Source organism: Melanaphis sacchari, unplaced genomic scaffold (genome assembly GCF_002803265.2).
Source record: "Melanaphis sacchari strain LSU unplaced genomic scaffold, SCAv2.0 Contig129_pilon_pilon, whole genome shotgun sequence".
Lineage (NCBI taxonomy): Eukaryota > Metazoa > Arthropoda > Insecta > Hemiptera > Aphididae > Melanaphis > Melanaphis sacchari.
The window spans coordinates 407,956-426,425 of NW_020270526.1; the positions used below are offsets into that span (position 1 = coordinate 407,956).

General features: G+C 30.4%; 1 protein-coding gene across 4 annotated transcripts in view; it reads left to right on the forward strand.

The window, feature by feature from the left end:
• LOC112591099 (WD repeat-containing protein 47) overlaps positions 1-18,470 on the forward strand; it is a 47,286-nt gene that overhangs the window by 19,432 nt on the left and 9,384 nt on the right. For 3 of the 4 annotated variants that reach the window (XM_025334760.1, XM_025334763.1, XM_025334762.1), the window contains one exon: positions 14,332-14,567. In XM_025334760.1, the coding sequence (XP_025190545.1) occupies positions 14,332-14,567 (236 nt within the window). Of the gene's footprint in view, positions 1-4,091; positions 4,797-14,331; positions 14,568-18,470 lie in introns of those variants that run through there. The other variant, XM_025334761.1, reaches the window with a different exon arrangement.

The window sequence follows — 18,470 nt, forward strand, 5'->3', positions numbered from 1 at the left end:
GAATTGATGCATGATTGATTTAATTTTAAGTACCTAATTTAATACTTCTATTGGTATATAATAAAGTTTAGATATAGGTATATATTTACATAATATTATATTATTTTGTAAAAGGTATTAAAATTTAATATATCGTTGAAAAAAGCTTAAGTTATTTTTTATTTTGCGATTTAAGTTAAATATATTTTATTAATATTTTAAACGTATAGATGATGTCTCGTGAAAAATTATTGAGTATTTGTATCAAATCTAATCATGATGGTATTGTACGATTTAAAACATCCTAGAGACTATAGCAAAAATTATGACTTTCAAATTGTAATATTTGCCTTTAAAATAAATACAAAACCAAGTATTCGATGAACTAGATTTTTTTTCGTGTCACTGAAAATTGAGTGGATAATTGCAACTTTGACAAATTGGTCAAAAAGTATAAACATTTATAAATTATATTGTTAAAAATTCATTACATTTTATTATTTTAAATACTTTACTTAAGATTTAGATTCAGTTTATATGGTTAATTATAACGCACCCTAGTATCTTTTATATAATAAAATATTATTTAGATCGATTCATCCAGCGTGTATGAGAAAATGGACATAAATAAACACATCACTGCGCTTGTCGAGCACATTGATCGCGTGAAAACGAGAGAGCTCATTGTCCTGTGGTGACGTTTTATACTTACGCTACGAGATGTGATGGTGTATCTGTATAATATTTATTAAGCATATAGTTAAAATTGTACTGCGGTGGACGCGATCGGTTGATTTCGCGACTTTTCCTCGTTACGCCACCGCTGTGTGGTTGTCACACTCCAAATATCATCTCGTGTCATAAATTAAACGGCCAGTCTTTTTCTTTTCAATCTCCCCTGGGCCGCGGTTAATGCCATTTATATGTTACTCGTCTCGTACGTTTTTCAGTTTTGATAGCCATCGTGAGCATGTTTTATCGACTACCGTTATCTTATATTGTGATAATTTATTGTAAAATAAAAAAATGCGTTAGTGAGTTCTTAAGTGGAGAGTATTTATTGTAATATGGACTACTAGTTAACACTTAATAATAACAATATTGCATTGATATAGTATCATAAAAAATAATACTTATTAATGTTATTATATAGTGAATATACTGCATTAATCGCCTGTTTGGCTATAAGAACTTTAATGTAAACATTTTGAGACATAACTAAACCTCTATAGTTTATTTTAGTCTATTATAACCTTACTTAAATTACTAAATATTGTAAACACGAGCGCGCACTACAATTTCATATAACACGGGAAAAATTGATTACATGTATTATTTCTTATTTAACATATATTATACATATATTATGGGTAGACCCGTAAACCGTAGTTTTTATTATGTTAATAATTAACATATAACTATATAATTATTATTCGTATTTTCTCTTTCATAACTACTCTGGTGTAATACCCACGCTGTCTTCTTATAAAGTGTATATCAATTCAATTAATCGTGCCAAGTTAACATACAGCGAAATAGAACACACATATACACACATATACGCATAATGCTATAATAGTCATTAGTAGAAAGTATAATATGTTACAAGCACGTCGAAGTCTTGTGGTAAAGTCGTGTTATAAAACCTACTAATTTTCCTATGACGATTAAATAATATCGAACTAATTACATCCAAGTGTCGACTGACTATTATTTATTTATTATTACGGTCCAGTCACTGTAATGATAACAATTTCACTTGTGTGTCATTATTGTAATCTAATAAATACATCTTGAATATCGCAATATCAAACAAATAAATATGGTTTTGACTATATTTATTGAAAAACATACTAACTATTATTCTAGTTGTTAATTTTATTAAATAATATAATATTTATAGGTTTTCATTATCAACACTCTAGTAATATTTAAAACTAATAAACCCTTCTATTTTGTATGGTACTATCATTAAATCGAGTTAAATGTGTAGTATAATTCATGTACCGAGTGATAGATCATTTTTAAGAGCCACGCGTGTTTTTGTTACTAAACTTTGTCACTTGAGTATATCAATTACCTTTTTGTCATTTTAATAATTATTGAAAAAATCAGACTTCTATATTTACTGATACTTTTCTCCATAAAAAGTATTCATTTGACTAAAAACAATACAGTTATAGCGTCCTATATAGAATCACGCGTATTAATTTTTAACTGAAAAATACACGCCATACTCATTTAATTTTAATAAATATATAATTTTTAATGTATACATACAGTTTTATTTTACTGTAAATTTTTGTTTACCGAAAAAATGACGTTATCGTTGCGGGAGGGGAGACCATTTCGGGCACACGACAGAGTGTCTTATCTTATAATAAAATAATATATATATGTATATTTCCCTAATCTGCAAAATACTAAATGAAATTCGATTATACGCGACTAGTCGGTTGGAAAACTTTCGACACACCCAAATCAGCTGTGACGGGTTAAGAAGATGACTAGAAAGAAAATAAAGAAGCTGTATACATCACACATATAAATTACCTATAGTATTATTTATATATAATTATATATATAGGTATATTCAGATCACAAAAACAATTGCCAACGTCACTTATGAGTTTATTGCACCGCGTGTAAATATTGTTGAGTAATTTTATCGAAAAATATTATTTTTGTATACTATAAAACCACCAACAGTACCAAAGATTTTCCCTCCAAAAACAAATCAAATAATCTTATTTAGGTGTTATCATATCTGCAGTTAGATACATTACAAATTATCTGTTTTTATAATAATTTAGATAAATCGAAACTGTTTGTATCTTTGAAAAGGATTATACATAAGCAAAAATCCACCTAGAATTCATTAGTTTGAGATTTTTAGAAAATTATAATAATTATTTAAATTTTAAAATAACTCGGAAAATATGGAATTAAAAAAAGTTATATTTTTCACTATCATTGAAAATGTATATCATATGCATTCAATTTAGTGTTTAATGCAGATACTTAAATACTATCTATATGTTGATTAGTGTTTTTTTGCGTTACGAGTATATTATATCGACTATACATATGCACCTATTGGTACTTAAATTCGAATGATAATTATTTTTTTTATCTTAATAAAACTAAATTTACAATTTAATAAATAAAATATTATTGCCAAGTTACTTAAAAAACTGATTAATTTCATGGTTTGTTAAAATTTAATAGATAAATCACTAGACACTTAAATGTTTAATACATCATTAGCTCACTATTATTCATTAAACATACAATGGTTGTTTATGTGATCATTGATATACTTTAAAGGTTTAAAAAAAAAATAAATAAATAAAGAAGATTTAAAGTAATTCAATATTCCAACAATATCCACACTTGCTTCCTATAACTTTAATAAATTTTATAAAAATTCTTTTAACCACGTATAACCTCATTTCCAAACTCTTCTCTCACTCATTACCTGACAACGTTATTTCCGTCTTCTCAAACGTATATAGAACTATGCGATCTATTAAATAATCCATAACAACTCTCTTTGAGTTCATCAGTGTTGGAAGGATGTTCTATTATCACACTTTTTCGAGTACCTTACAAATTATAAAATATGTTTATATGAAAAAACGAAAAACGAAAATTTTTGTACCGGTGAAAACAAAATGAAGTTTTTTACACATAGTTATAGAAGAGAGAGAATCCAGTACGGACCGATTTCGTGACCACTTTTGGTATCGGATATAATTAACAAAGACGTAGAGTCACTGAACTCAGAATTTTGGACTGAAAAATACGAGCAGCTGACAGTGAAAATCGGAGAATTGAATTTGTGACGGGCTTTGACGGCCGTTTGACCCCGAAAACAAGAAGAAGATGTGCACTAGCAGTAAAGAGCCAGAGCCTTTGAGTCCGGAAACACAGTGGACACGATCGACCATCGCCGCACTAACACCACTCCGTACACGCGGCCGGCCGGTAGCGCGTGCAAAAGTGGGTTTTCCCCACTCACTGGGTACACGTCTGCGTGGCGGAGGCGGTAGGGGACTGCGGCGGCGACGGCGACAGGTTTGCGTGAACGTCGGTTCAGTCGCTGTCGCACATCGCATTCAGTCCGTACCATGAGACGCGCGTGGCCGCCTGTTTACCGTCCGCCGCCGCAACAGATAGTCGTCTCGGCCGCAGCGGCGCCGCAGATGCATTCGCCGACGGCCGCGGCCGCGACGCGCTACCGTCGCGAATCCGTAGCGGCCGCGGCGGCCGCCGGAACCTGTTACGTCATCGCCGCGCCATGTTCGTGCAGTCCGCCGTTGACCGTCCGCAATGGCCAGCAACAGTACTCGGCGTACCGTCAACAACACCGAGAACCGCCGCCGCCTTTGCCCGCCCGAAACGGCGGTGGCTGTCCGTACCGCTGTTGCGCGGACGGCCGCCCGCAAAAGTCGCCGTTTTCCCACCCGGCGGTGATGCGGTCGCCTTTGCAGCGGTCGCTCCATCATCAACAGCTGCAGCAGCAGCAACAGCAGCAGCAGCCGAACGACCGCAATCAGCAGCAACGGCGGTGCGCGTACGTCAGGCCCCGGCCGTCCAGGTCGCTCGAGAACCTGCTCCGCGTGGTCGAACTGGACGATCCCGCAACGGTGGCCGGCCACCGCGGCGTGTACGAGAAGAGTTGTCACTACGGCAATCCCAGGCGCAAGATGAAGGTGCCGGGCAAAGAGAACAGGCACGCGTGGAAGCGCCGGTCCATGGAGAGTCTTCTGTCGGCCCGTGACGTCGCCGACAAAAACTTTGAATTCCTCCGCCACGTAAGACTTTACCGAACTGCGCTTATACCGGGGTTGTCACACTCATCACACCCCCCCCCCCCCCCCCCCCCTTGTCGTTTCGGAAAAACGAGAGAATGTCACTGTTACGTATTGTTATTATTATTATTATTATTATTATATAGCCTGCAGTAGCGCGGTAAACTTGGTATTTTTTTTCAAGGGACAAGTCTAAATATATATTTAACTCGAAATCCGATAAAGTCGGTCGCTGTCATGTTTTTGACCATATTTGAATATTGACTACTGAGACATTAAAATATGTGTTATTATATGCATCGATTCCATTATCATTCGTTTGTCCGACATCCTTTAAAAAAAAATTTCAAGCGGTCGTCTCTCGACACTCTCCATCACTCCCGCTGAGTTTTATAGACATAATACTAAAATCTCTTGGGGGGTTTTGTTTTTTGCTTTGAGTTTATCGATACGTTATTACATAAACGCGTATTTTCCCGATATTATAAATCTTTGGCATAATACAAAGCGCCTGTATGATCTGAAATATTATATTATATCCGCTAATATTTGATATGGTTGGTTTTGGAATTATTATGCTACTTTGGATATTACATTTTCATTATTGCAATTAATCTGCATTGATGGTTAAAAAGTGTTCTGATTTTAAAAATATTCACAAGTGGAATTTTTATTGAAAATATTCATAACATATTATACCATATAGTGTAACATTTATATCGATTAGTATGTTTGTTTGGAGTGGTATTTTCGACTTAAGTTGGTGATGTTGACAAATCGCTTCAAAATGATATAAATTATATATTTTTTTTATTTCTCTTAATACTTTATAAGTATAGATATATAAATCAAATTAATTGCAAATAAATCAATAAACGCATGTTTTATGGTGTAATTTAACAAAAGTAATATAAAGTATATTATTGTAAAAAAAAATTTTTTGAAATATTTTTGTTGTGTTTTGAAAGATTGAGAATTATTTTTAAATTTATCCTTACCTTTACGACCAATATGATGGGAGACTATTAATAAAATGTTACGTTATAGTATTATTATTCGTGATGGTTTAAATTTCTTAAATCAGTGATTTTGTTTATGGACAAAAGAAATTTATTAAAAATACTATACTTTTTTTTTTTTTTGAGATAAACATTATCAAAAATACTTTAGTTTTAAATACTATGTAACAAGTTTAGGATTTCTTATGACTCTATTTATTTAAAATATAAAAGAAGATGCTTCACTTTATATCTTAAGTGATAGTTTGGAAATTATTTTTAATATTACACCGTTTATTTTATCATATTTTTATTACATAACATTTTAAGATATTTTATTATTTTATGTTGGGTATAAATCTTGGCCTTAATAATATAGTACGTTTTTTGCGTTTTTTGATGCACTCGATTGTGGTCATTTGACAATAAATTGGTTTTATACCCAATAATAATAAATGATTTTCTGTCACAAATCGTAAATTGTTCTTTATACGTAATATTGTCATTTCAAAGATATACTATAATGCAGTTTTTCGTAATATTTCTGGGTTTAATTAATTTCCGTATCTTCGTATTATCGTTTGAATTTGGTATTAACGAGCCGTAAAAGTGGTATATGTTAACTTTGTTGTTTCGTTTACTATACACGATTACCGTATTTTTATGAAATTTTTTTTTATCCGACACTAATTGTTTAATCTTTTTCTTTTAAAAAATGTTACTTTTTCAATCACTTTCATTTCAAGTTCATGATAATCTTGTATGTGCTTGTTGTAAAATTTATTAAATTACTAATTACCGTCGGATTCTATAAACTACTATAGGTAATATCGTCGGGTGATGATTAGAGACATTCACAAACAAAACCATTATTACATTGATCATGTTGCAGATAATTACTATTATTTAGATTTGATTATGTTTATATTTGTAACCTTTTTTATCAAAGTTTATCGTTTAAAAATTATACCAATTCTGATTTGTTTAAAAATATTGATTTTTTACGCATTACTAACCGTTTTATTATTATTATTATTATTTTATAACATACAATAAAAAAAATCATTATATGCATATTTTATATCGATAGTAACTATTCTATCTTAGTATATACTATATGTTTTATATTTTAATAAAATATTACTAGGCAGTTTAACTACGCGCATGCATCATTAGACTTCTTATTTTCTAGACTATTTTGTTTTTAGTCTCGCTGAATTCGTACCTTACACAATTTTACCGTTGTCGACAACAATATCACAATGCTTAGATATTTGTACCCGTGGTAGGTATACGAGATCATTATTTTTATATTTTTATTCAAAAGTATTTTTATATATTTAATTTTACAAAACAATAAAATAAAATATGTGTTACCAAGTTTTTACTTAAATTATTTTCTAAACATATTTATATACATAATATCAGTGACTGACAATGTGGGTACTACGACTGAACGACTCCATTGAGGACATTTTTAATTTCGAAAAGATCGCTAAAAAAACGGAGGAAGGAGATAGATTTTTTTTTCAGTTATATTTTTATACCTTTTGATAAAAATGATTTTTAATATCGTTATGAAATGTGTAATTGCATAGAATTAAATAACAAATTAAATTAAATTTTCAAATACCAAATAAATAATGTATAATTAATATAAAAATAAAAGAGTAATGGACAAGAAATATATACCGTACAGTATGTATGACATATATATTGCATATATATATATATAAATAATATTATATAGAATTATAAAAAATGTTCTAGTTAATTAAACGGCCACGTCGGTGGTGAAATAGACGGAAAACATGGCTATTTTACTTGATCATCGTATATGTATAAAATAATATAATATGGTCATATAGTCATGGAAAATGTGCAGTAGATGATTGCCACATCGTAGTTTATCACCGTTACTGATGTAAAAATGGCCGTAGATTTATAGATCTTATTGTGAAATTCGCGAACGGACGTTTTCAAAAAGTTGTGGACGAAACTTATCCGCAAAATTTGCCGAAGTTCAAAACCGATCGCGGTAGTGTTTACCTTGATAACTTCTAGGCTTCAACCCTATTGTTTCGATTAATTGTGATTTTTACCTCCGGGTGAAGATATAAAATATCGTCATGGCTTTTTTTTGGGGGGGAGGGGGGTGGCACGGGATTCATGTTTATCATCAGAATTATTCGATTTTTAAACACATCGTTATTTCGTATATACGAATGCTTATGCTTTAAGGAGTACTGGTAATCGATGGAATTCTGGTCACGAATCGCGATTCATAACCAACTTTTTTTGTGTAAACGTTTGCGAGTACGCATTATTGTAGTTTTACAAAATGATTCTCGAACACCTCCTGCCAAATGAAACGTTGCCTGTTTTTGGAGGATTATGCGTCGGGCATTTATTTAAGGTAGGATGCACAAGGTCGTTACGTTTTCAGATTCCTTGTAGTAATGAATTGTTTCGTGTGACTGTTATTTAGATTTAGAATTAGTTTACATAATGTTATATGCAAATTATAATATGGGGTAAATTTGTAAAATCTGAGCAAAACTTTGGTAAATTAATCGTGTAACGCGCTTCAAGATAATTATATGTATCACTTATAAATAACAAATATTATCGCGCAATATTTTTGGTCGTTTATATATTAGTCTCCGAGTGCCGACAAATATTCGCATTTTGATATGACGTAATGTAACTGTAATGTGCAAGTGTGTGTGATGTTACTGTATCATTCGGTTCAAGGCGCAGTCGATTATCAAACGTTGTCGGTAGGTATTGTGACGGACATCAAAGGATGTTTGGTTATGAATTATGAATTTTGTGTAAGTATGTCCGTTGTAAACAGGCACATGCCCTAAAAACTCTTCATGTGTGTAAACTAAATGATTTATCGATAATTAATTAAAAATATCTGAATTTGATTTTAATTTATCTGATATGTATGTATACTAAAAAACTGTTGCCGTCAGAAATTTATTTTACTCAACCTGCAGTATAATATTATATTACATAGGTATCGCATATAATTATATAATATATTATTATAAACTGTTTATAAAAAATGAATTATGATTCACATAAATTTTTTTTATTAAACAACATAAATCCTCTTCAAATTCGTTCTTCGGCAGATTTTTTTTTTATTGTCGTTTTTTACTGCATATGAATACTTTCTGCAATTTTACATTTACAGTTGTTTGTATCTATATTATTATATATAATTTATGTATTATATATATATGCACGTTTGCGCTTAAAACAAGTTTTCCGTACATTATCGAAAATCGTTCCGGTGTATACTCTTAACGATGATATGAGTGACCCGAGCACTTTCGCTGTTGTCTTAGCTCTTAAAGGTTGCTGTGCATAAGACGAATTCTTTAAAACCGGAGTAAATGATTTTATGTTTATAAAAAAAAAAAAAGAAAAAAACGGTGCGTGTGGTTTAAAAAAGAACGACATTGTAGGTTTTCACTTTTGGAAACTTGTTTTTGTCGCACACATACATAATTTTATATTGTACACGACTTTACGGTGCTCGTCTGATGCAGTCAGTATCGAGGTGTAAGTACACATAGTTTTTATTAAACGCGTAAAACGTTCCGGGTGGAAAAAAATCGTTACAGATAAGGGGAATAAAAGAAAGGTCAAGTCACAATATCATACCTACTTGGCATTACGCGTTTGAAAGCGTTTCGATTATTCACTTACATTTCCATTTGATTTATAGAAATCATAAGCCTGGGTAATGTTATTATTATTGTGTACACTGCTGTCGTGTTAATGTAGGTGAAACATAATATAAAATATAAGTATATTCTCTATGGTCTATGACTAATACGCGTTGTCATCAAGGCCGAGCTGCACTGCTGTAGAGTGTACATAAAAGTTATCACGCGGATGAACCATAATAATTAACGACAACATGGCTGTGTTATAAAAATTGGCTTTTAGCGACGAAAATTAATATTATTAAAGTAGAAATCTATTTTAAACGGGTTGATCATTAAAACTTACTTATTTAATTGATTCAATAACTCTTTTATAATACGTTATTGATTTCGAAAAGTTTTAATTTAATTTAAACCTGTATAAATTTTTATTTACATAATTAAATGTCATTGTAAAACAGTATTTTTAAGTTTTTACTTCATTATAAAATATCCTGTAAAAACTGATAAATCTTAATATGTTAATTAATAAGAAAAAAAAAATTTGTGCCAAAAACTTTGAAATTCAAATCCAGACGCTGCAAAAGAAATTCTCATTACACTTACTTTCTGAACACATCTTATGTAAATGCACAAGGTTCTGCTAAGTGCTGGTTTTTAATATGAAACATATAATTAATATTTAAAAAAAATCAGAATTAAATAGTGAAATGAATTTGCTTTTTTTTTTTATAGAATTTAACTTACAATTAGTAAATGCTTTTAGTGATTTTCTTTTTACTAAAATTCTAATTGATTGTATTTTACAAATACTATACAAACACAGAAGAATGATTTATTATTATTTTACTCTTGTTAAATATACTATATAAATCAGCCATATCTAGTTTTAAATATGCAAATTTATTTAACATAATTTTGATATTATCTACATTATTAAGTTATTTACACTAGAAATAAAAATCTACTATATTATTAACATAGAACTTTTTAGAAAGTTTTAATAATTATCTTGTATTTATATTATATTTATGTATACTGTTATACAGCTTGTAGTCTTCTCAAGAGGTAATTATGATTAACTCTACTTTTTTCTTTATTATGTTTAATAGTACTCAGTATATTATATTAACATTGTATAGTATTATGTAAGAACTTAAATAGCAAATATTAAATATTATAAGTTATAACAAATTGTTATTAAAAATGCATTTTAACAATAAAGGTACAATTCTAGTGAGTAATCGAGAAATAAAACTTTAAACTTTTCATTCGGCAAGCTCCCAGTCTTAGTGCATTCTTATTACTTTGAACCGTTATATTATTTTTGTGTCAGTGTATGAGAATATAAAATAGTCTGCCTAATTGATGTGTATATTGTATATGCTATTGCGCCATTTTATATTCTTGATTCACATCTTGTTTTAACCAACTAATTTTAATATGCTAGTATTCAATATTCTAAACATAATTATCATTTTAAAAAATATTCATCTTTTTTTTTCATTTTGTGTAATTGATAGATGCCAACATTTCATCATTGATTATTTTATTCCCATATTTAACGGATCGTGGCGGTGGATCTTTTTAGTATTCTTTATTTTTTTTTTTTATTAGCTTAACCAAATAAACTATCCATCGATAATAATTCATTTTTGTTTTTTATTTATTAATTTCAATTGATATTAGTAAGTCTATACCATTGACGCTTCAGGCGTGACGGAGAATTACCAAGATTTTCATTGGCAGTGAATTATAACTTAGCCTAAATTTTCACTCTCCCTTCATAATTATTCTTTTTTTTATATACAAAATTTAGACTGTATTATTATATGTTTAATGTTTATTGAACCAAACTTAAATTTTTGAGTATATGCGCTTGTCGAGCGCGTACGATAAATATTAGCTCTAAATCCTTCACCGGTCATGTGCATGTCTTGAGTTAAGCTATAAAATACTTTTAATAATGTTAACATGCAATTAGTAAATCATTATTTATTCAACACTCGTATCAATTTTTAATGTTACCATGACCGTGACTTATAAAAAAAGACTACATTAACAAGCTAAAATAATTAGCAACAGATTTAAAGCTGACGTATTTTCTAAAACTCTGTATTGAAATATGATAATATTATATTATGGTTATAAAAGTATACAAGCAAATTAATTAATAATAAAAATAAATTAAAAAATCGAATTTCTCCCTACAGCGTTTTGCAAAAAGTTCGATTTCCCTGTAGCAGCGTCTATACATATACTGACTGCGGTGAACGGCTGTGGCTGTATATGCTGTTTCATTACAGTTCATCGCTGCAAAACCGTACATTAAAGACTATCGTACGTATCAGTTTGTATTTTACCTGTCTTTGAATGAGTATAGATCCAACTCATATCGGGTATGGATGACTGCCAATCAAACATTATACTATATTATAATATCCATTTTATCGATGTTTAGTCGCTTAACAATTTATAGTAATATCATTTATTTATTATTTTTTATCATCATAATCACACGAATAGATAATATCATAGTTGTGCATTGACACTTATGCTGTTTAATACATAAATAAAACGCAAGCGCACTGAAGCACGCGCATGTTGCCTATACATGTATGTAGAACATGCCGTCGCCGTCGATTTGTTTTTACGGTCGACCGACTTGTGCACAGTAGTAAACGATGGTCAGATATTTTTTTTTTTTTTTTTTTTTTATTCGAAAAAATGTATGGGTCGCTCCTGAACGATAGGAGTATATTATAAGAAATGGGGTCGTCGAGTTGTTTTCAATAAACGCCTCTCCGCATAGGTACATAATATTATTTTAATTTATAATATATAATGCGTCGACGATCAGGGGGCGTTTAAATGCTAAGCCAGCAGCTACAGTTTTCTCGCCGGTTCGACGCATGCAGCAGTTCCGTGAACAGTTAACACGTATAAATATCATAATTTGTATTCACCTTGCGGGATGAGTACGTAAAACAGTCTACTCACGCAGACTCGATATAATATTACATAATCGATAGCCACACACGCTATAAAATGATCTTGCGACGTTCGGTTCAGAAAAACGTAATGTGAAAAGACTTAAGAGCGCATTTCATTCTTTAGCACCGCCTAAGCATTCCTCATATTAGCGTGAGTGCGTTTGCACTTTATTCCCACTATCCTCAAATGCATTATCACAGACCATAAAAAAAACATTCTATAAAATAAATCATCCTGTTTATAAATAGAACAGAGTTCGTTCGATTAGAAAATCGTCAAGTATATTAGCGGCACGCTAAAATAGCCGACAGATTAAATGGAGTAGTATTAAAGGCTTTAAACATCAGCCCCGCGCATACATTATTGTAGATATTTTCACACAAACACACTGTAATACCTTCTACCTACGGAACTGCACGTATACCTATAGGTCCGTAATTATGAGTTGTATACGAATTGTCGACGTTTCGGTTTAAAAGCGATTTTCACGCATAGCACACCGACGGTCACAACTGTTTTATTTAAATGTTGTTGACTATAAATTATTATTATAACGTAACCGCGTAGGTGTGTATATTGTACATTGCGCGTCGTACAGCAATGCACGCGGTTTTGGTGCGAGTGGACTAGAAACTCGCGGTACCGTGACTGATGTCGACGACCAACCCCGTTCGGTCGAGTGTGTAAGAGTCATCATGGCCCGCGGCATCATTATTGTTTCGAATACAAAATATAATACGAAATAAAATGCGATATTATATACTCTGCAGGTATAAATTATTATATTGTAGACAATAATGCACGACGCGATATTGTACTATATATTGTTCTCATCTCTGCGTTTCCCTACACGATATTATAATAATATTATGATTTTATGTATGATTTGGCGTGTAGACTGCAATTAGAACATTAACCGTGAATCGTTGGAGGTGAAGGGTGTGGGGCGATGGACGAGTATAAATCAATGGATGGATAAAAATAATACTTTCTGAAGTATCGGTAGTTTGCAGATTTCATGCCCAAGTATAACATTATACTCGGTCGTTTTGAAATATGAAAATCTAAGAGAAAAAGTTATATATAATATAATAGTAGTGATGATAGAGTAGTTGCGAACATCACGATAATTATTGAATTGTAACACGAGTGTATTGATAAAATACTTAGGAGTATATTCAGTATAATATAGTATATAGCAGTTTAAAATAACCTCATTAGTTGATGGTTTAATTTGACTATTATAACGACTTAAAAGTGTCACCACCAAATTGTACATTACATATATTTTTTTATATATTAGAAACAATTTCAAATTATAGTCCATGTAATATATCTACATATTATTATTGAGGATTTCATTTAAATATATTGCAGCTTATCTTAATTTAAATAAGTTATTCGTACACATACATGACATAACTCTATTGTCGATTATTTAAATTTAGAAGTTCACTGGTAGACTTTGTACCGTGCAGTCATCATCAAAGGAGTCCGAATTTTTACACGTTTTTCATAGATATGAGCTGAATCATGATAGAAGACATTTGTATTTTCTGTATTGCTATTCGTTTCTTGTCAAAAACAAAAATTTCAAATTGTAAAATATGATTTTTTTGATAACAAAATCGGGTATTTTTCCGGGCTTCAAAACACTATATTGCGCGGGGGGGGGGCTATCTATTGTATTATATATTTATATCTGTGTTTATATTATACAAAATTATATGTCGTGTTGACGTTACCGATACAATAATACATACTATACCAAGTAAACTTGTACATTATGATAAGTCTTCGTCGTTCGTGATGATATTATTTGCTGTAATCATTATTTATAATTTTTCGTTTCTATCGTTCTAGCCGATGACGACGGCGGCAGCCATCGGCAGCAACAAAACGGCCGGAGCCAATCACACTGGAGACGAACTACTGGACGGCGACCAAAGCGGCAAGCCCAGGTTCATAGCGGTCACTCGGTTGGAGGACGTTCAGGCGGTTCGGTGCGCGGAATTTCACCCGCACGGTTCCGTGTACGCGGTCGGATCTAATTCAAAAACACTCCGGATATGCGCTTATCCAAAAGTGACGGATATCAGGTCAGTAAATCTCTCTCTCTATCTACCTAACTTAACCCGTCTCTTGTCCTTAGTTCTTCGACCGACAGATAAATATAAATATGGATAACTCACGCGAACCTCCGACACGCATTCGTCTCTATAATTGCCGACGCTCGTTTATGCGTCTTAATTTATCCTTTTTCCGTAACCCCCCTCACTGTTTATACATTTAAACAGTATATATATTTATCCTCCGAGAGCATCATTCGACACGCGTTGCCTTGATATCGATTACCATTATTATATACTATTATATTATTAATATACAGGTATATAATATTATTATTATCGTACTAAGTTTATTAATTTAATTTCTCCTGAATTGTTGCTGTTGTTATATTGTTATCTGGGACCACTTACATAAATATTAAATATATATACCTATACTTACGCACAAAGAAATCGGAAACAATTATTATAACTCAGTTTTCACAAAAGTATATGAAAATATTAAATATTTTCGAAATGTGCGCTTTTTGATTATAATATTGTATACTACACTCAGTATTTATAACTACCCTATTTAATGTTGTATTGTGAGAGATCTTTGAAGAACAAAAAGTTTAGAACCAGTTTTTTTAAATCTATTAACAGTTCATATTAAAATTAAAATTGATTTATGTCCTTGGACCTATATTAATATTTATCATTGTTGTGATGCCTATTTTCCTCCATCTATATCATATTATTATTAAATTTTCGTTAGTATGGAAAATTAGATGTATAAATTTATCACTTTTAATCTAAAATCAAACTCTTTATTAAGTATTCGCTATTTGTTACGTGTATAATATATTATTAAAATGTTTAAGTACATAATTTTTGAACTGAGTTATACGCACCAAACGTGTTGTTTAACACGATTTCCCTAAATACTTACATTTTTTTATTGGTAACACTATTTTCTTTCTTAACTTTGATTCAACTACCTATTGATCACACTTTGTTAGTTTATCAAAATCTTATAACTAATTTAGTTTTTATTATTTTGCGTAAAATGTAGTTCTTAGTAAATTTATTGTAAAAACATTTTTTCTGTTATGTTTAGAGTGTGAGAAGTTTTTCGTATTTCGTATTTACCTATACTAAATTAGTTGGATTATTTTGTTTCAACCGTTTAAAAGATAAATGGATTTTTTTCACAGAATTGCATTTTTACATACCTACGTTAACCGCAAGCGTTTAAATTTCGTGTTGGTCGATATTAGTTATAAGCAACAAGTTCTTAATATATCAATAGTATTACGTGCATAAAATATAAATATTCGTTTGGAAACGATACAAAAAAAACCTTTTAGTACTCAGTAGCCTTCGAAAAGCGAGAGATTACTAGCAACAAACAACTAGTGTTTTTATAATAATACGATTTATAGCACATTGTACTGCTGCTGCACATTACAGTTTCTGATATTATTATTATGATTATTGTTATATTTTATTGTTCGTACTCGGCGTGTGACCGTTGCACAAGTTTTCAAAATATATAATCCGTACGATCCGTCGTGTCTCGTGACTTATAAAATTAGAATTGGTACACTTTTCATATACTACATATACATTATTATTATTATTATTATTATTATTATTATTGTAGGCAAATGGATCCATTGAGTAATACAAAACGTACCCATACATAATTGTATAGAGGTATATAAAATTAATTTACATTCAGCATGACGCCTACAACGCGCAAATAGTGTTTATATATAATCGTCGTATGTGTATAGTGTATTGTAATTTATAATTTATAATTTAAATGACTGAGTATAGCTGCTTGAGTTTTTAATTTACTTGTCTCAAGACAGCATGGTATTATGGTGTCATGAATAAAGTATAGTAATAATTTAATTTATTCACATGAAGACGATCTCACTATAATAGAATAAGTTATGTATACCATGTTTTCTATTCGTTTACCACCAATAACATTTTTAAAGCTTGAATATAATGCATATACGTATTTTTTAATTGCGATTTTAGTTTGAATTCGGTATAATAATATGCTCAAAAAATACGGTTATAATTTCCATATAACATGCCTCGTAACGTGGTTTGTACAGGCGAGCGTGCGCTACCTATATAATTTAATAAAGTTGGTGTTAACAGTTTTTGTTAGTATGGCTATATAAAAAAAAAGTAAATAGTTGACAATTATTCTTACGGTTTATATTTTATGTGCAGTTAATCTTCATGTTCATACATACCTTGTGGTTTGATTACAGTAACCAACAGGTGAGAGATTACTATTCGGTTTACCACAAATATCTGCGAAGTAAACCGAAACGTATAATTCGTTTTAATATTTATTGTTAATATTAACGTTATTCGATAATAATTGTAATATACGTACAATAACAAAGAAAAATTTAACTACTCGACGACTTTTCTCTTTTATTTATAAACACAATTTTAATTTTAAAAAATGCCTCATAAAATATTATAAATAATTTAGGTCTGTTTCTTATAACTTGCATTTATTATTATTATTTTTTTTTTTTTTTTTATTAATGTCAAAAATTATTTAATATTATTTAAAAGTAATTATATTTATTTTGATTTTCTCTTATGGGTTCATTTAAGTATGTCTTGAATAGCAAATTTATATTTTATTTCTCGTGTAATGTTTATAACCTAAATTTTGTAACCACATCATATAATATTATGTGTCATAAAAAGTCCGCTTTTATACTATGTTTTTTTTATATTTTAGTGTCCAAAGAAACCTAACGTTATTTATAATCAATTAATAAGTATATATATATTATATAAAATAGACTCGTCCGGTTTGTAGGTTAGCCATAACCATAGTCATTTACCCACGATTTGTTCAGTAATGATCCAGCAAAGAAGCATAAAAGAAGAAATAGAAAAGCCTCTTCAGTGATCAGTAAAGCGGTCTGATATTTATAAAATTATGTATTATATATTATATACGTATATATATATAGATATTTTGGCGTTTAGTCTTTATTGAAAACTGAGTGAAAGCTATTATTCCTTATGTTAGGCTAATGACTTAGATTGTGTCTTTTTTTTCATTTCAAGTATCATTCATTTGGAAAAAAAATGTTTTTCACGAGCGATGTGATTTATTGTGATTTATGTTCGTCGTTGCAAAATTCCATTTTGTCGATTTGCTATAATCCAAAATAAACTATTTGTACTTTCTCAAATCACTGCAAGGTGAAAACTGCTTGTAAATTACTTCTCCGTATAAGTCGCAAGTGTTAAAAAATGCATGGAATAATAACTTAGAAGTGAACAATAATTATTCCAGTATAAATGTTAATCGAAAATATATAATAACATTTTATGTTTATGCGCAATGTTATATAACAATCATAAATCATAAATATTGTGCATCATGACGTCATATTATGACAAGCTGATTCCAATTATTGTTACGTACGCTTATTTTTTCAAAGCTCAACGAGTTTTTCATTTTCTTAATAATATCCACTTGTATAAAATATTAATATTAATTTTATATTTTAGTTGTACCCCGGAATAGGATTTTTCAGACTTGAAACGTAACGAAGCCAACATTTCTTTCTAATTAATCAAATCCTGGATAATAAAAATTGCTTAGTTGAAGATACCAGCTATTACCTACATATGATTGACAGTGTACTATCATTTTAACGGGTTTTATAATTACACAAATAGATCATTGCAAAGTATAAATACTCTTAAAATAATTGTAGTTATTGACTTGTCGTTTAACTGGTATAAATACAAGTAATCCAATGTTTTTATTTAATTAAAGCCATAATATAAGCTTTGATTTTTTCGTTTTTCATATAGAATTTTCTGTATAGCCAATATGATATTAGGTATACCTATACGTTTATATGTTTATTATGATTACTTATTACCATATAT